At 41.9% G+C, this 20,284-nt stretch overlaps 1 protein-coding gene across 1 annotated transcript in view; it reads right to left on the bottom strand.

The window, feature by feature from the left end:
* Positions 1–3,652: 3,652 nt before the first annotated feature.
* The window catches only part of LOC146772930 (uncharacterized), a 49,921-nt gene continuing 33,289 nt past the window's right edge, over positions 3,653–20,284 (bottom strand). The window contains exon 3 of the mRNA XM_085637494.1: positions 3,653–12,177. Within this exon, the coding sequence (XP_085493620.1) occupies positions 4,321–12,177 (7,857 nt within the window). The 3' untranslated portion in view covers positions 3,653–4,320. The remainder of the gene's footprint in view (positions 12,178–20,284) is intronic.

A 20,284-nucleotide genomic window follows, 5' to 3' on the forward strand; every position in this document is an offset into this window, starting at 1 on the left:
AGCATTTTGAATTTTACTTTCCACCTGTGAGCAAGGCCGATTGGGGGCCGAAACGTTAGGTGATGGGAAGGAACCTGCGATGCCAGACGTTGAAATAAATGCCGTCCTACCAGCAATGGGCCTCTTGATTTTGTGCGGTTAAAGTTGATGGGCTGCTCCGTGCCCATTGGTAAGAGGCCGCCCTGAAGGGTCGGGGGCTCCAGCAACGGGAGAAACTGTGTTTTGGAACTTTATGAGGAGCATGACCCACTCGACGCGCCCCAGCCTACTATAGGAATCCAGTGTGGTGAAATGGTGCGCGTTTTGGAAGGGATTCGAGATAAAGTATATTTATCGACGATCGTGCAGGCTGGATGCTGTTTTGCTCACGTCATTGGATTATTTACAGCAATGTGCGAGGAACATCAACTCACCTGGCTACCATTTGAATTCCACACTGATACAGTGTCACCGCTATGAAGGTACTAACATTACACTGTGTATTTCACTTGTATTAAACGAGGACTTCCAGTTTGTATATCACATCATAAAAGCGGTGCACTGTAGGACTTGTATTTTTGCATGTAGTCACGTGATGTACCAGGAACTTTGAAAGCACGCAGGAGCGCACAGAGCATTTTGAATTTTACTTTCCACCTGTGAGCAAGGGCGATTGGGGGCCGAAACGTTAGGTGATGGGAAGGAACCTGCGATGCCAGACGTTGAAATAAATGCCGTCCTACCAGCAATGGGCCTCTTGGTTTTGTGTGGTTAAAGTTGATGGGCTGCTCCGTGCCCATTGGTAAGAGGCCGCCCTGAAGGGTCGGGGGCTCCAGCAACGGGGGAAACTGTGTTTTGGAACTTTATGAGGAGCATGACCCACTCGACGCGCCCCAGCCTACTATAGGAATCCAGCGTGGTGAAATGGTGCGCGTTTTGGAAGGGATTCGAGATAAAGTATATTTATCGACGATCGTGCAGGCTGGATGCTGTTTTGCTCACGTCATTGGATTATTTACAGCAATGTGCGAGGAACATCAACTCACCTGGCTACCATTTGAATTCCACACTGACACAGTGTCACCGCTATGAAGGTACTAACATTACACTGTGTATTTCACTTGTATTAAACGAGGACTTCCAGTTTGTATATCACATCATAAAAGCGGTGCACTGTGGGACTTGTATTTTTGCATGTAGTCACGTGATGTACCAGGAACTTTGAAAGCACGCAGGAGCGCACTGAGCATTTTGAATTTTACTTTCCACCTGTGAGCAAGGGCGATTGGGGGCCGAAACGTTAGGTGATGGGAAGGAACCTGCGATGCCAGACGTTGAAATAAATGCCGTCCTACCAGCAATGGGCCTCTTGGTTTTGTGTGGTTAAAGTTGATGGGCTGCTCCGTGCCCATTGGTAAGAGGCCGCCCTGAAGGGTCGGGGGCTCCAGCAACGGGAGAAACTGTGTTTTGGAACTTTATGAGGAGCATGACCCACTCGACGCGCCCCAGCCTACTATAGGAATCCAGCGTGGTGAAATGGTGCGCGTTTTGGAAGGGATTCGAGATAAAGTATATTTATCGACGATCGTGCAGGCTGGATGCTGTTTTGCTCACGTCATTGGATTATTTACAGCAATGTGCGAGGAACATCAACTCACCTGGCTACCATTTGAATTCCACACTGACACAGTGTCACCGCTATGAAGGTACTAACATTACACTGTGTATTTCACTTGTATTAAACTAGGACTTCCAGTTTGTATATCACATCATAAAAGCGGTGCACTGTGGGACTTGTATTTTTGCATGTAGTCACGTGATGTACCAGGAACTTTGAAAGCACGCAGGAGCGCACTGAGCATTTTGAATTTTACTTTCCACCTGTGAGCAAGGCCGATTGGGGGCCGAAACGTTAGGTGATGGGAAGGAACCTGCGATGCCAGACGTTAAAATAAATGCCGTCCTACCAGCAATGGGCCTCTTGGTTTTGTGTGGTTAAAGTTGATGGGCTGCTCCGTGCCCATTGGTAAGAGGCTGCCCTGAAGGGTCGGGGGCTCCAGCAATGGGAGAAACTGTGTTTTGGAACTTTATGAGGAGCATGACCCACTCGACGCGCCCCAGCCTACTATAGGAATCCAGTGTGGTGAAATGGTGCGCGTTTTGGAAGGGATTCGAGATAAAGTATATTTATCGACAATCGTGCAGGCTGGATGCTGTTTTGCTCACGTCATTGGATTATTTACAGCAATGTGCGAGGAACATCAACTCACCTGGCTACCATTTGAATTCCACACTGACACAGTGTCACCGCTATGAAGGTACTAACATTACACTGTGTATTTCACTTGTATTAAACGAGGACTTCCAGTTTGTATATCACATCATAAAAGCGGTGCACTGTGGGACTTGTATTTTTGCATGTAGTCACGTGATGTACCAGGAACTTTGAAAGCACGCAGGAGCGCACTGAGCATTTTGAATTTTACTTTCCACCTGTGAGCAAGGGCGATTGGGGGCCGAAATGTTAGGTGATGGGAAGGAACCTGCGATGCCAGACGTTGAAATAAATGCCGTCCTACCAGCAATGGGCCTCTTGGTTTTGTGTGGTTAAAGTTGATGGGCTGCTCCGTGCCCATTGGTAAGAGGCCGCCCTGAAGGGTCGGGGGCTCCAGCAACGGGAGAAACTGTGTTTTGGATATATATATATATATATATATATATATATATATATATACACACACACACACATTTTTATTATGTATATGTACAGTACAGGGAACGGATTTGACCATGTCCATATAACACCTACATATTAGAGGAAACACAAACTTTAGTTAACAGGGACACAGCAAGCCCGAATAAGAAGCACAAGATGCAAACCTATAAAAACTGTTCCTTAAAGACACCTTACAAAATAAATTGTATGCAGCATTTCATCTCCCTGGACCTGCACACCCGTTGAGACTGCTCACGTGCATGCCAGAAGAAGGGTGTCAGCACCAGCCTCAACCTGAGAATGGCGGGGTGCAGAATTGTGGCATTTGGAAGTTCAGAAGCAATCACCTTTACAGGGCTGCCGAGGATAGACTGCGATTTACAGGTTGTAATATGGATGAAACACTTTCGAAAAATGTGTCAGGATGCAATATTTAAAATACCCTGCATCGCCGTAGATCTCAGTTTCTTAATTTACAAATAGCTTTACTGAGGTGGCCAAAGCAGCATCTTTCATTAGAGTTCCTTTTCTGAACAGCAATAAAACTAAAACTATGCTAACTTCTCAATTAGTTTTAAGATTGGCAGCTGTTTAGTAGATCTTTGCCCTACCCTAGCACATTCCCTCTGTTATTCATCGAAAAGTGTGTGTTTACATTCATTCATACACAGATTCATGAACTGGACTTCATTCTCTCTGGAAGTCTTTGGTGGTTCAGACTGCAAGGTTCTGTGTCGAAAAAAGAACACACTTGAAACATTTGCAGCTGTGACCTGAGGGTTGTAGAACACATTTTCTTGGAGTATTTATTTTTCACAGAGGTTTTTTTTTGTCTTTATAGTGCTGCTACAAAACATTCCTTTCAAAACTAAGACCTAAGCGTTATAACCGCTGGTCCGGCAGAGTACACTGCAAACCTCATACATTGTTGAATTTTTCATATATTGTTGACTCCACTTCTTAATAATTCTTTCTTTATTCGGAAGCAAATGCCACCATAAAAGATACAATCATACATTCAAAAGACATTAAAAAGACACAACATAAGTTAAGATAATAGGAAAGACTATTACACAACCCGTAAAAAAGTGAAGAGCAAATCAAAAACCCTCACAGGTTCATAAACAGTACATACTATAGATATAAAACGTACCTCATAGGTACAAACCGAGCACAATTCAATCGGGTCTAGAAAGTCTAGATCTATAAGCCGCTTGCAAAAAGCTTATCATTGCATAAGGTAAACACATTTGGCAACAGCTGTAAATACAAGATTGCCACCCTGGCATGCCTAAACTTCAACCTCCTTAAAAGGGGATGGAGATATTGTCTTCTTGGAAATGAAAAGAATTTACACAATAATACAAAATGTAACGTATCCTGTGGAGATATAGACTCCACTTCTTAATTAAACGTGAAAAATACAACAGACATAACATGTCCAATAGCAATAACATATTTTCTATGCATGTGTATGTAGCAATATTTAACTTTGACAGATTAAACCCTCTGCATAATAATTGTGATTAGCAACTGGTGTATTTATAGTTTCACTGAAGTTCCATTCCATTGGTTTTGGTTAGTCCTGCTCTGCTGTCCCATTTTGTTTCCCAGTAGGATATATTTTATGACTGCCATGGCCATCTAAACTGCTTTGATTTTTCCTGCTGTTGTTGGGGCAAATTCTGACTTTGTGGTGACTTAGGGGGTTGCAGAGGTGATGGTTGCTTCTGTTCACATGCCTCAGTTGACCCAAGATTTTTAGATGTGGCTTCCACTGATGGGACCGGCACAATATTTGAAGGTGGTGTTTCCTTTGGTTGGGTAAACCCAAGATGTGGAGAAGTTGGTGGCTCCTTAGGTTGGGATTTTCCAAGATCTTTAGATGCTGAGTCCTTAGGATGATCTGACCCAAGGTTTAAAGATGGTATTTCTTTTGGTGGGGCTGGACCAAGAGTTGACGGTGGTGTTTCTACAGGTTGTGCTGATCCAAGACTTGATGTTGATTTTTCTTTCAACTGGGCTGGTCCAGCAGTTGGATATGGTGTTTCTTTTGGTTGGGTGAGGGCAAGATCTGAAGATGCTGTTTGTGCAGGTTGGGCTGACCCAATACTTGAAGTTGGTATTTCCTTTGTTTGGGTTGACCCTAGATTTAGAGATGATGTTTCTGTTTGTTTGGCTAGGCCCAGCTTTTGAGATGGCATTGTATTGGCTTGGGCTGGCTCACTAATTGGGGATGGTGGTTGCTTGTGCTGAGGTGACTCAGGATGTGTGGATGATGGCTTGTTCAGTTGCGCAAGTCCATGATTTGGTGAAGCTGCTTCCTTTGTTTGGGGTGGCCCAAGCAGCAATGATGGTGGTTGTTTCTGTTGTGGTAAACTTGTGTGTGGAGATGGTAGTTGCTTGTGTTGAGGTGGCCCAAGGTAGGGTAAGGGTGGTTGTGGCTGTTGGGGCAGCCCAAGATGTGGAGGTGTAGGTAAATGTGGCTTTGCTGCATCATGCTGGTTTAAAGGGTTTTGATGAGCAGGTTTATTAAAAGACTGTTGATTCCCTAGCAATTCTTGATGATGTTCTTTTGGTTCTGGTGATGAAGGGTATTTTGGGGATGGTATTTGCTGTGGCATTGGAACTTGCTGCAGTGACAGTGAATATAATGATTGATCGTTTAGCTGGGGCCCGATAACATGATGTGTAAATTGTTTAGATATTTCTGTTTCATATGTTGGTGGATTTAGTGGCTTCTCGTGCATGGCTGGTATAGTCTTGTGTGTTTTTGCTTGAGATGAATCAAGTTCTTTTGGTTTACCTTCAGGGTCTACTGGTGGGTCTAGAAGCTCCAACCGCCAACCATATGATTGTTCTGGCTTTTCCTGGTGCATTTGCTTTGTATCACCAAAGTCATGAGATTGGCCTTGTTTGGGAAATGAACCTTCTTTATACCCATATGATGTTTTCTGCAGTGTTTGTTCAGAGACATCCTGTGTTTTGGATGGATATTCTTTGAGCTGTGTGTTTTGCTTTTGGATTGCAGCCAGCAATATTTTTGATACATCCTGTGGTTGTTTGGAAGGGTCTGGCTGTTTCTTAGATGGGTCTTGTTCTAGTAATGCAGCTGGCTTTTGAAGATCTTTATCAAAAGACATGCCAGTTTTTTGGGATAGGTCGGGTTTTTCTATTGAAGCCTGTTTTTTTATTTCATCTTGCTGCTTCTGAGTGTCATATTGTTTCTGAAGTGGATCTTGTTTTAGTGGCTCTTTTATTTTTAATGAATCTTTTGTCAGTGGTTCTTGTTTTACAGACTGATCTTGCTTTAGCAGGTGCTTTTGAGATGGATCTTCTCTCACTAGATCTTGTTTTTGAGACACAATTTTTTCTATTCCATCTTTTACTTCTGATGGACCTTGTTTTAGATCATCTTTTGTCTGTTGGGAACTTTTCTTCAAAGGTTCTTGCTTTTGCAATGCCTGTTGTTTAAGTTCATCTTTTTTCTGTAAAGGATCTTGTGTCAGTGGATCTTGTTTTTCAGATGAATCCTGTTTTAATTGATATTGTGGTTCACAGCGATCTTGTTTCTGATCATGTTTTTGAGCAGAGTCACCTTTTAGATATTTTAGAGATTGATCTTGTTTTGAATGATGTGGTTTTTCAGCTGAATCTTGTTTGTGTTGATCTTGTTCTTTAGATGCATCTTGTTGCAGTGGCTCCTTTTTTGGTGATGACCCTGTTTTGAATGCATCATGCTTTTGATCATGGATTACAGGTGACTCTGGTTTCTTTTTAGGTTGTGTTTTAGCTTCATCTTTCTTGGGTGAAGTGTCATATGTTAATGGAGCTTGAATTTGAGCTGAATCTTTCATTTTAATAGAGTCTTTTTTTGCTGAGTCAGATATTTTTGTGGAGTCCTGTGTCACAGAGACTTCTTTTTTAATTGCTGATTCAGTGGTTGAATCTTGTTTTTCAGGAACACCATGTTTGATTTGATCTGTTTTTTTAGAAGCCTCTTGCTTAATTTCTCCCTGTTTTGGGGCTGTAGATTGTTTTTGGGATTTATTTTGTTTTTGAGATGCTTCTTGCTTCATTTGATCATGTCTTTTTTGTGGGTCTTCTTTTTCCAGGTCATGTCTTTGAGAATGCTCCTTTTTTAAGTTATCTTTTTTATGAGATAATTCTTGTTCCTGGGGATCTTTAATTTGAGATGGGTCTTGCTTCAGTGTATCATTTGTTTTATGCTGATCTGTGAGTGGATGTTTGTTTTTAGACAGATCTTCTTTCGCCAGTTCTTGTGTACTTAACTCTAACTTCTGTGATTGGTCTTGTTTTTCTGGATGCTTTGTTTGAGATGGCTGTGATTTTACATGAGCATCTTGCTTTTGGGAAAAGCTTTGCTTTTGGGAAACATCTTTTTCGATTTTATCCATTTCTTTAGATTGATTTTCTTTCCCTTTAGCTGAACTTTGGTCTGGGCCTTGTTTCTTTTCATCTGGTTTACTGTTCAGATCCTTTTCCTTTGAATCTAAGTTTGCTTGTAGTTCTTGCTTTACAGGATCCTTTATGTTAGCTGGATCCCATTTCTGAACTGGTTCTTTGTTTTTAGATGAATCTTCTGTTATAGGATCTTGTTTCCAAAATGGATCTTGTTTTTTACCTAAATTCTCCTTCTGACCAGAGCCATCTTTCACTAGATCTTGTTTTTTAAATGTGTCTTGTTTAGCTAGATCTTCATTTTTAAATTGTTCATGTGTGTCTCGTTTTGGACATGAGCTTCCTTTCTGTGGAGTCTTTTGACTTGGATCCTCTTTCCATGGACTTTGCTTTTGTGATTGATCTGTTTGTAACACACTTTTGGTTACATCCTGTTTCTCAAATAGGTCACATTTTTGTGTGGAACCTTGTTTCACTGTATTTTGCTTTTCAGAAGGTACCTCTTGCAAATTTGTTGTTTGAGTTGGGCCTTGTTTTAACTGTCCTTTTTGTAACTCATCCTGCTTTTGAGATTGCTCTTGCTTTTGGTTTGAATGTTTTTCAACTGAATCATTTTTTTTATGTTGATCTTGTGTTTCTAATATGTTTCCTTTTGCTTTTTCATCTTTTTTAGAGAGTTCCAAGTTCTTGAACGGCGTGTCTATGTATTGCACATTACCATGCTCATGTGAAAGATCTTCTTTTAATGATTCTTGCTTTTGTATTGTATTGTGCCGTTGAAATGGGGAATATTCTTCAGACTGAGCTTTCTTGAAAGACTCCCTTTTATTGATTGGGCCTTGTTTCGGAGATAACACCGGTGTGGAAGCATGTGGACTTGTTGGTTGCTTCTGTATTTCTGAAGAAGACTGTTTTGCTACTTCCTGTTTGTTTGCATCTTGTTTTTGTAATAGATCTTGTTGCTTTTGTTGTAAATCACGTTTTTTGTCACTGTCTTGTTTAGAGTGTTCTTGAATTTCAGATAATCCACCTTTTTTCCCTGGTAAATCATATGTCTTTGACTCAACTTGTTTTTTAGTTGAATCCTCCTTAGAGGCAATGACTTGCTGATAAGGAGGTGGAGGAGAGGGTTGACGGAAAGGAAAACATTGTTTTGTTGGGTCATCTTCCTTACCTTCTTGCTGTCTGGGTGACTTGTGCAATGTATCACATGTTTTTTGAGTTGTTTCTTCTTTTTTTGAAGACATATCCATTTTTGGGAATAGCTCTTGCTTTGAGGATTGATCTTGCTGCTTCAGTGGAAAGTCTGTTTTCTGGTCTTGTGTTGCTTTCTTCAGTAGATCATTTTTTTGTGAGGAATTTGGCAACAGTGGGTCTTGCTTATTGATTGACTCCTGCTTAAATCCAGCTTCATGCTTTTGAGACAGACCATGCTTTTGTGTGGACTCATGCTTCACTGCATTTTCTTTTGGTGAGATGGACTGATCGGAGGATAAATGTAGTTGTTTTTCTGATGTAGCTTGCTTTTTATATAGATCTTGTTCAAATTTACTCATTTCTGTGCTTGGTTCATATTTTGGTGTGACATCCAGGCTTTTTTCTGGACCTGTAATTTTAGATTTACTTTCTTTCAATACTTCTTTTGACAAATCTTTCTTTTCTGAAGGGATTTGATTTTTATTTGGATCGTCTTTTTTAAATGTGGCTTGTTTCTTCAGTGAGTCTTGATTCTTCTCTTGTGGGTCGTGTTTTTGGAACATACCATATGGGTTTGGTATATCTTGTTTCATGGAAAGATATGGTTGTGTCTCGGAGACATGTTTTTCTGCAGATGACTCCGCTTGTTGCTTTTGTAATACATCTTGTATTTTAGTTGGTTCTTGTTGAGTTTTCGGGAAATCCTGCCCCCAAGGATCTTTTTGTTTTGGGGATGAGGGTTTATTTTGTAATTGATCCATCTTTTGGGAAGTGTCTTGTTTTAGCAGCTCATCTTTCTTATTTGTTTCCTTTGGTGTATGATATGTGTCTGCCTTTTTGGATTGATCTGGTTTTTGCATTGGGGTTGCTAATTGGATGGGTTCATCTTTTGAGGTTGCCCATTTCAATGTATGCTTTTGTGTTTCTTCTTTTGTTGTTTGGTCTTGTATTTTGATAGGTTGTCCTTGTTTTTGTGACAAATCTTGTTTTTTAGGAATGTCATCCTTTGGTGTTTGATTTTGTTTATCTAATTCTGTATGAGGTATTAATATAGACGGCTGATCCTTCAGTGATGTATCTAGTTTTTGGCTTTCAAACTGTGGTGTTACAATATCATATGGTTGTTTTGCTGTGTCGTGTTTTCCCTCTGGAATCTGTTGATCCTTTGATACATCTGACTTCTGTTTTAGATCTGTTTTTTGTGACAACTCTTTCTTTTTGCTGCTATCTACTGTATTAATTGGGTAAGGAAATGAAGGAGATGGGCTCTCTACTTTTTGTATATGGCCATGCTTTTCTGATGGCTTTTTGTCTGGCAGTTGTTTTGGGGATGAGTCTTGAGGTTTGTGAGATGCACCTTGTTTTTCTGATGGATCTTGTTTTGTGAAAAGATCACTTCTTTCTGTTTTCTGTTGTAAATCCTTCTTTTGCAGTGTATCTGCCTTTTGGTTTGGGATGTGTAAGGACTTTGAGAGGTCTTCTTGCTTTTGATCCAGCTCCTGTGTTTGCAACAATTCATGTTTCTGCGAGGGCTCATACTTTTCTGACTGGTCTTTCTGTTTTGTGGATGGGTCTTCTTTTTGTGATGATCGATGTTTCTTTAGAGATCCTTGCTTTTTATGTACTCCTTTCTGTGCAGGCAATGGTTCTTTGTCTTTTGGAGAATCTAGTTTATGAGAGACTTCTTGTTGTTGTGGGTTTAGGTCCTTATTTTGTGAAAGGTCTGCTTTCTGCCATTGATCCCCCTTTTGCAATGGATCTGGCAATACATGATGCTTGTCTTGTTGCTTTTGAGCTGGCAGTTCTTTTGGTGATGGAACCTTCTCTGTTGAATGTTGTTTTGCTGAGGGATCTTGCTTTTTCGGTTTATCGTCTTGTTTCAGGGAAGAGCCATGCACATCATGCAGATCTTGTTTAGGTAATGAACCAGCTTTTGGTGACTGGTTGTCTTCTAGTGATGGATTTAATTGTTTTGTCGAGTCTTGCTTTTGACTTACACTTTTTTGCTCTGGAGTTGGACCTTGTGTTTTAAGTTCATCCTTCTTTTTAGTAGGTTCTTTTTTCTCTGATTCATCTAGTTTCTCAGAAGGACATTTCTGCTGTTTCAGTGACATATCTACCATTTTGTTTTGGCTTGCCAAATTTTCTGATACGTCTGTTTTTGTTAAAAGTGCTTGACTTTTTGTCGTGTCTTCATTTTGCGATGCTAATTGTTTCTGCAAAATATCTGGCTTTTGTAATGGATGCTCATGTGTTGTTGTTGTTTCATGTGCACCTTGTTTTGATTGTAAACCATGGAATTTCCAATCATTGCCTTTTTGGGTGGTTGCCTCTGATTGTTTCTCAGGTTCTGTTTTTTGTTTTTGTGGTTTCTCCTTCTGTGATGGTTCTTGTGATGGAGATGGCTCTTTTTGATTACCAGAGGAAACAGGATCACTTTGGAGAGATAATGGCTGCCACTGTGCCGAATCATACTTTTCAAAAGGACCTTGTGCCAATTGATCTATTTTATTTAACTTGTTGCCTGCTTGTATTGGATCTTGTTGTTTTAGTGATTTATCATCTTTTTGCTCTTGCTTTATTGAATCGTCCTTTTTGAGTGCGTCATGTTTCTTTTGGGAAGATGTGTTCTTTTCTTGCTCTTGTATTTGCAGTTTATCTTGTAGGCTTTGTGATGAATTTTCCTTCTGGGATAAAACATTTTGCGTTAGAGATGTTTGTTGTTTTAATGATTCCTGCACCTTTGTTAGACCTTTATATTCAGTTGTTTGGGATAGAGCTTGTTTTTGTGAAGGTACTTGCTGCTTCTGCAAGGGATCTTCCTTTAGGCAAGGTGCTTGCTGTTCCAATGGATCTTTTTGTTTTTTCTGTACCTCTTGGGTCTTTGTGGAATCTTGTTTCTGTAGTTCTTTCTGAAGAACTTTTTTCTCACCTGGCAACTCAGGTTTTTGAGCGAGATCCTTTTTTGGTAAATCTTGTTTGGTGGACACATCGTCTGTAATGTTTTCTTTTGTGGAAACTTTTTTCTCCTTGTTTGGCAGATCTGTTAGCTTTTGCGATGCATCGTGTTTTGGTTGGCCTTTCAGCAATGTCTCATGATCTTTTTGAGGAGGGTCCTGTTTTAAAGGTTCCTGGGTTTTTAGTGTAACTTGCTCTTGCTTCAACTGTACCTCATCCTTTTTTGATATTTCATCCTTTTTGGTATCGAATGATGCTTGCTTGTGGGTTGAATCACCTTGTTTTTCAGATGAAACTTGCTTCGGTTCATCTGACTTTTTAGAAGATTCAATTTTTGTGGGTGGCTTTGGTTTGTTCTCAGGTGATGAACACTGTTCTTTGAGTTTTGGGAGTGATTCTTCCTTTTGTGTCTTTGGCACACCCTTTTCTAGCTGATTTATGGGTTCTCCTTGTTTAGGAAAATCTTGCTTCCAAGAAGGAGACTCCAATGTCTGAAATTCCTGTTGCTTTTTAAGTGGAGTCTGTTTTTGCAATTGGTCTGTTTTGGCGATCAGACCTCCCTGTTTATCTTCCTCCTTTTTTTTTGATGGACATATTTGCTCTTGTGGTGCAGTTTGTTTCACATATACCTCCTCTATTTTTTGCAATGGGTCTTCTTTTGCAGGTTTCGGTTTATGTACTTTACTTAGATCTTCCTTTTGAGTTTTCTCTGATTCCGCTGAGTATTGTTTCTCTTCCTTTTTCTGCTTTTGTGTTCCATGTGGTTGGTCTTCCTGCACTGCCTCATAGTACGCCAAGGCGACTTTGAACAGCAGAGCCATGAACTCTTTGAAATCAACTTCTCCATCTTCATTTTCATCCAGTGCTTTCATTATGTTTGCAATTGTCTGGGGATTTTCTGAATTCTGTAAAAAAAATCACATCTTTGTTAGATTGCCTTCTTTTATTTTGCATATTTACAGAAATGTTCTTTACACTCCGGTATTCGAATTGTCATAGCTAATGTACAGACACATTTTGAAGAAGGTGTTGGAAAAGGAACTTATGTAATAATACTTGTTCTACTGAGCATGTTTTGGGACATAGTTATAGGTTATTTTTTCACTAACAATTTAGTAAAACACATCATAATACATTCCGTCTATCTTCTGTTGGGTACCATAATAATTTTTTATACTGTATTTTTTGTAGATGAGTGATATCTAGTTTTTACATTTTGTTTTACAATTTGTGATTTGTAATAGAATCTTCTATGAGGACTATTTTACAAACAAACTGTCTTCATTTCTATATACTCTCTACATGACTTAAACATCTAGAAGCTGTCCTGTGGTCCTCAGCTCTCCCATCATTGTTAGTTAATCAGTGTCATTTATCAATCGCAGGGAGTAAAGCTTGTGGATGTTGCACACAGAGACTTAGTGCCAGGAAGGCACTATCACGCAAGTGCTCTCCGGGGATTATCAAAGGGACATGAGCTATTATCAGGTACTTATTCAAAGGTACCACTCTTAAGAAAGTGTTACTATATAATATGACTGATGTGCACTCCACCGAGACCTTCTTTATCCTCAATAGCATTCTGAAATAATGGCCTCTCAAGGTAATGCTACCAACTAACAGTATTTATCAAGTGCACATGTATAATTGATGCCACAGAAATATGCTCAGGGGCCTACTTTAAAGTGAATGGCATATAATCTTGCCCACTCTTGCATACCAACCTTCTGGCAAGATGACAGGCAGTTATTCTACATATCCTTAAACCTTTGATCACATGAGCCCTATAACCTAGATGTTCCAATGATATGATGTATGCAATCAAAGAAGAACTCCTAACCTAACCAGTTGACTAAGGGATTATACTGGAAGTGAAGAGCTACCCTGCTGCCCTCCTACAGACCCATGACTCCCTGCTAACTCTCAAAGTGTCCTTTGAAAGGGAAGCCATATCGGTCCTGGCATTTTAACTTACACTCTCAGTGGGCCTCATTCACAATGAAGGTGGGAAAAGTACGGTTAATGATCGCCACCTACATGTACTTTTCATACTTTCTGGAATTCACACATTCCTAAGAGTACCCTTGAAAGCTGCACTAGGCACAGGTTTCCAGGTGTACTAGTGGTGAAGTTATGTTACAGTCCCATCAGCAGATTTGTCCATGGCAGAGAATAAGGGACCAGATGTACAACCGTTTTAGCGGTCACAAACGGAAAATCAGGCAGTTTGCGACAGCTTAAATGGTTGCAGCATGTACAAACCCAGTTTTGCGAGTCAGTAACCAATTACCGACTCATAAAATAGGGTTTGCGAGTAGCTATTAGGAAGAGGCATGCCAAGGGTGTCCCTTCCTAATAGCGAGTCGCAGGGGGCGGTATTATTGTTTTGCGACCCCAAATGCTGTCGCAAAACAATTACAGTTGCCTCCACTTTCAAATTGGTGGTAAGCCAGTCGCAAACGGGGAGGGGTCCCCAGGGGACCCCTGCCCCTTTGTATTTGACAACAAATTGTTTTTTTAAAGAGCAGGCAGTAGTCCCACGGACCACTGCCTGTTCTTGAAAAACAAGCATTGGTAAGGGATCGGTTTCGCTTGTGATGAATAATGAGCTGTTTTAATCAATCATCATCTGGGATGAAGGAAAGAGCTCCCTGACAAGTATCATGGGAGTGGAGATGAAGTGGCGCAGCAGCCAGAGCTGCTGACTCTAGAGCTGGTGATCCTGGTTTGAGTCTCTTCGGTGCAACATCCTGTGATTCTGGGCAAATCACTTAATCTCTCTGGGTGATAAGTTGTGCTAAATAAATCTGAGCTGTCAAAGACATGAGACTTACAATGAGGAAATGGACTCATTTGCAGATGGTTGTGCTGTTGAGACAGTATTGTCTATTTTACACACTCAAATACTGGCTTGGCTGTGTTCAAGCTATATCTTGTTGCATCAAATGAGTGTAGAGTGCACACTCTGGCACCTGGAGACGCTTTGCAGTGAGATTATCCTAGTATGTATTGGTGCACCGCGGCAGAATCATGTCTTTGCTGTACAAGCGCTCACCTTGGTGTGGCTTTGGAATAAAGTAGATTCCTCTATTTTAATGCCTAATGTGTTACAAACCTGTCACTGAAGTGCAAGCACCCCTTGATATGGCTGTGCACTTAGTTACCGCACTGCCAGAGGCATGGAATGCAGTGAAGTGCTGCCTTAACATACCTGGAGACATCCCTGCATTGGCTCATCTCTGGCCATGCTTGGAGTCCAAATACTACAAGCATAGCGCCCAAAGGTCAAAGTACATGTATGATGCAATTGTCCGTAACATATAAGCAGAGCAGAAAGTTGAAAAAGAAAGAATAAATGACCTCAGCTGCAGTGGCGGAGGAGTGTCGCCCCACTGCTATTTGCAGTGCAAAAAAGAAAAAGAAAATGATGAGAACAGGACATTATTATCAAAACAATTCTATGCGGGAGTCGGTGCGGGGCTGGGGTCTGTGACGCCAGAGCACTGGAGGAGTGGTTTGCACTCCTCTAACTGAACATGATGGGTTGGCTGGTCCTCTAGGGCCTGCCAAACCTTCATGCGCACTTGGCAAGTTCTCCATTGGGCTGTGTTGCACAGCCCTGTGGAGTACATGCCCAGCCTCCCCAGGCACTGCCTCAGCATCCAAACAGGACACTGCGTTGCGATTGGCTGGGAGAGTCCAGAATCCTGGGTGCTTCCAGTGCATCCAGCAAAACAGACATAGGAGAGGCGTGTGGCAGGATAGGCGTGCAGCGGTGCGGTGAAGCAGCGGAGAAGGTAAGTTTACTTTTAATCCACCTCTCGCCCTACCACCTCTGTTCCGTGGCAGCTGCCACTGCTCAGCTGATGCCCTACAAACCTAATCTAATTGAGGTGGAAGAAAAGACCCTTTATTTTATCGTTTTTATCAAATAGAGAGGTGAAAAAAGAATCTTGCGTGAGCCATAGAGAATCACGCTGCAGCAAATCACATTTGAAGGGCAAATTGAGTTATGCGCAGCAAAGTATCTTCTTTTTGTAAGAAAAATTACAAAAAATTACTGTAATGCTGCAGCTATCTAATGAGGAAAGATCTCGGGCTTTAAAGCTCCAGTTTCTCATCTTAGCTTGTCAAAGGGAGATTATACCTGATTTATTGGCAGCTGCTAGGGCACCCACATGGTATGATTGAGGTTTCCTCCTGGAACAGCTTTTGCAAGCCATGCTAGAAAGAGATCAGATGAGGAGATGTGGCTCTATTGGCACAGTGAGCGATGGTCGGTAATGCCACCGAGGGTCAGGGTATTCGCTGTGAGGCTGAATGCGGGGTGGGTTGTAAATGGCGCCACGATTCTGAAAAGACACTTTTAAAACGGTGTTTAAAAAATTGCAAACCAGCATTGGTAATGCATTGATTTCTGCTATGTGATTAATAAAAATTGGTTTTATCAATCATCATCTGGGACGAAGGAAAGAGCTCCCTGACAAGCAATGCTAAAGGGGAGAGGATGTGGTACAGCAGCCAGAGCTGCTGACTCAAGAGCTGGGATCCCAGTTCGAGTCTCGGCGGCTCAACGTCCTGTGATTCTGGACAAATCACTTAATCTCTCCATAAATTGCTATATAAATCTGCTGCAAGACGGAAAAGCAAAAAGGAAACACTTTAATAAAAGATAGCTTCACCAAAGCGGATGTTAACAGTATTTCGGCTATTGGAAATTGATAAGAGAAGTCAACGAAGAACACACATAGGTAAATGCAGGGAAATATGCTACAGCCAATAGAAAAGGAGGAAAAGTAAGTGGCACGCACAGGAACCAATGAAAATCCAAGAAAGAGAGGAGAATGTAAGCTCTTTTTAAGTTTATATTAAAAACAGTAGATTTCACATGCACAAGTGCTGTGCAGGAGAAACCTAATGAATAGAAAACTTTTCTTTTAAATGCATCCCGTTTTCCTTTGAGGAAAACGGGCTGATTTGAATTTTTTTTTTGCTTTATTCTAAAAGCAAACGCAGACACGGTGCTCTGCTGTCCCCAGCAGGCCACAATCCCTGTGATTGTAGCCCATTCCCAATGGCTCGCAAATTGCTACTTGCCTCATGAATATTGATGAGGCGGGTCATTTGCGACCCCATAGGGAATCGCCAAATGTCTCTGAGACATATTAGTACATTCCGTTTTGCAAGTCGCAAATTGTGAGTGATCGTACTTCTGGCCCAATATCCCTTGCTTAAACTCAAACATTCATCCTTTTTTCTATATCTGGAAAATAATTTCAGCCTAAAGAAGGACATTTTCCTACATCCACAGTGAATCTGGAAGTGATCCAGTCACCTTTTCACCCTGCAAAATAATATATGCCAGCACTTGGTGATAGTAAAAATCCAACTCTTTCTAGGGTGGAAAGGGAAGGAAAGAAGTCAGTGAATGAATGCTGACAAATGTCCATATTTGTTGACATTCACACACTTCCAATGGTAACAGTGGCGTAACGAATGTTTAAGGGGCCCCCCTGCAATGTACACGGAGGGGCCCCCGCTCCGGATTTAATACAGAGCGCTCACGACTAAGTACTGTGTTGAGGGAGCCCCCTGCAGCTCGGGGCCGCCCCACACCGCGGGGGCCTGTGTTACGCCCCTGAAGGGTAACCTTTCCTTGAAATGCCCACTGCCCCAGCTCTTTAGTGGTATTTACTGGTGTGGGGAGCGACATACTCCTGGCGGATATCTCAACGCATATAAATGGCCTTACATCAGCCAGGAATCACTTGTGATGTCCTCATGGGTGTCATTAAGATAAACTTTGTTTTATACATACTTTGCGACCAAATTTACATTTGCGACTAGGCCACTGTATTGTGTTACTCTCAGCCCTGCACTAGTAACAGAAATTGTATAACTGCAATACCAGAAATTCAACCAAAGTATGCTAAACAGCAAGGACTGGTTGAAAATCCCACACCTGACATGGGTCTTCATGACATTCACCACATGCGATGCACCATACCACATGCCAAATTTCACCACCTTACTTTCTGGATCGAGGGGGGTCTCTAGCTTCACATTATTCTAGGTTTACCACATCAATATGGTCCATTTTTGTTTGCCCATTAGCTGTGAGTCCCAAACCCTGTGCTATATTTTTGGCACCTAACCCCACAGCTCCAATGATAGCTTTATACCTCAAACCCCTTCCCCACGATTATGACTGTGGGTTGCCTAGACAATATGGCATGTTCTCACAATAAGGGGGGGGGGGGGCTGAAAGTACTTCTGAATTTTGTTTGAGGAGAGGAGCTTTTTTAAAACCCCTTCCCTCTTGAGAGAGAGTGAGACTGAGTGAGTGAATGAGTGAGTGAGTGTGTGTGTGCCACACGCAATGGGGAATGACTCTGTCCTTATAGAATGTGCAAAGTATGACTGAGTCAACATCAGTGTGAGAACCATGGCACTGCAATGAACGCTCTACTTAGTGTGTTTAGTACATCAGAGTGAGTGTTTTTCAAATGTAGTAGCCAAGAAACATTTAATTTGGTTCTCTGAGCAATATGCCCCAGTATCTACGCCTCTGTAGAGTTATTTGTGTGCATGTACAAAGTAATAAACGTTTGACAAAGTCGAGTCCTAGTTCCTCCTTGTGGTGTCTGTTTACACAGTGCTATCATTTGGTATGTTCCAAGTCTGTACACTCCCTTTCGGGTTGTGATTCTGAACATTTAGTCCTGGTAAATGTTCCGACTTTGAAACAGTGGTGTCTCCTGCACAGGAATCACCCCTCCCAAAACTGCATCAGTCCAGGATTCATTATAAAACCTTTCTTGGGCATCGCCCAGCCCTACCCTGTCCGTCTGTGTTTTTAATAATCTTTTTTATTTTCCTGTCTGCAGTGATTAAGAAAGGGAGAGACCAGCGGGAGAGCTACACCCTAGCTTGCAGGAGATCTCTGTATGAGCCACCGTGTTTGTGTCTAGATGTACCATAGTTGGCTTGGCAAACTCAAAGTGTCTTCACCGGAAACATTAACATTACAAATATATGACTATAAATCTACATGGAAATACTAAACATCCACACTGCACTACACTGCATAGCACTGCACCCCCACTCTTACCTGCCTAGTCGCTCTTCTATCACAGGCCAAGATCCTGAAATCTTAGAGCGAAATGCGCAGGTTTTTACGCCCTGCCTCTTTCCACGTGTCTGCGAATCCTTGACATTTAGGGGGAGTCCCTACACTTGAGTAGGCTCATTCAGGCCCCCTATCTTCCTTATGAGAAGCTCTTTAGAGGCTGCAGACATAACGAGGGCAGGGCGACCTGTGCAGCCGCACAGGGCGCTGATCTGAAAGGAGGCACTGACCTCTGGTGGGCGCTGTGTTCATCAATAATGTACAGTTTAAAAGCACCTGCTGTAGAGTTCCTTGTGCGCCCAGCTTTCAGGCAGCAATAAAAATGTCATAATGGCTCTTGTGATTAATGTTCCTTCTAGAGAGAGAGAGATGGAGTTGTGTCTAGTGGCAGTTTTGACTCGCCATAAAGTAGCGCAGAGGGTTAATATGCCTGATGTAAAGAACAGAGCTGTATTTTATGTGTATATCTGAGTGGAATAGTTAAGCTCGTCTTTACAAGCGCTTTAAAACAAAGTAAATGTATTTCAAAGAGGGGCTATGGAGAAATGCGTGGAACTTTTGCCTTGGTGATAGTGAGGGAATCTGGGTAAGAAGTCATAGATGGGCGCCAAAAATTATTGTCGCACTGAGTGCCACCAGCACTAAAGCCGGCCCGGGACATAACACCTGCACCAGAGTGGACAAAGAAGAGCCCTACTTCTACAGCAGAATGACACCAGAGGCTATGGGATCTCATGACCATGGTGAGGCTTTCCAGAGTTCTGGTGGATCGACACAAAGACTTCCAGACAGAGTGGAATCCTTTTTTGCACTGATTAGGGGAGGGATTCGAACCTCTCCTGTCCTCCAAGGGTGTGTGTCATAAATTTGGTTGTGCGTTAGATTGCCGATAGGGATCTGATACTTGAAGGATATTTAGAAAGTCTCTGATTTAATGCCCTCCTGCCTCTACCAACAAAAGTAAAAATGTGGGCAAATGCTACTGCAATGAGTTTCTGTATACAATTATGTGGGCACTGATATAGCGCTCCTGTGCCCAAAAGGTTTTCGGGATCCACCTATTAGCATCTAAATTCACACATTTTAAAAACAATTTAATGCAAAAGGAAGAAGGTGTACTAGTCAACAGATGTGGGGCATAGCTGAAGGGCACAACTGTGCCAAATAGGAACTTGGCACAGGACTTGCCCAAAGGCCTTACGCAGTGGTACTGTGGCAGTAGCTTGCTTAATTTTTAGTCCAGTCCATAGTTCACTTTGCCAAAGTAGCTTCTCCACAGGTCACAGCTACCACATTTCCATTATGTGTAGTTTGTGCATCAAAAGAATACCATAACAGGGCTGGGTGACATGACTGTCACATTGAACAATTCTGTCTTTAAGTGAAAAGCCTTCCACAACCAAGCCCAGCATGCATTCGAAACCGGTTCCCGAGGCAAACAGGATTATAGGATTGAATTCTGACTGAAAGTCAGTCATCTAGCGGGACTGCTAGGGCACATTCCTAGGTGACATGGCTATGAAGATTTTCACCACCGTCTGACATTCATTCGTCACCTCAGCTTTGCATTTTTGAAGGAATATTCATAAAATGTTCCTTGTAACAACTTGTTAATGTTGTCCCTTTTCACTGAAGTAGCTGCTATTTAGGGCTTTAAGTGGGCCAAGTCTCACCGGGTCTGAGCACCTGCAGTTTTTTAAAAGGGGGCCTTGAAACGGGTCTCTATCGGGCTCTGTTTTGTGCCCTGGCACAGGAGGTCCATTTTTTTCCGGACTGCAGTGACAGCAGGCACATCGATGTGATGAGTCACAGTGGAGCTGTGCTCATGACGAGCTGAGCTCGCCATAATGGCCGCGGCCCGCCCACGCGCGATTAATTCCCCG

This window comes from Triturus cristatus, chromosome 12 (assembly GCF_964204655.1).
Source record: "Triturus cristatus chromosome 12, aTriCri1.1, whole genome shotgun sequence".
NCBI classification, from domain to species: Eukaryota; Metazoa; Chordata; class Amphibia; order Caudata; family Salamandridae; genus Triturus; species Triturus cristatus.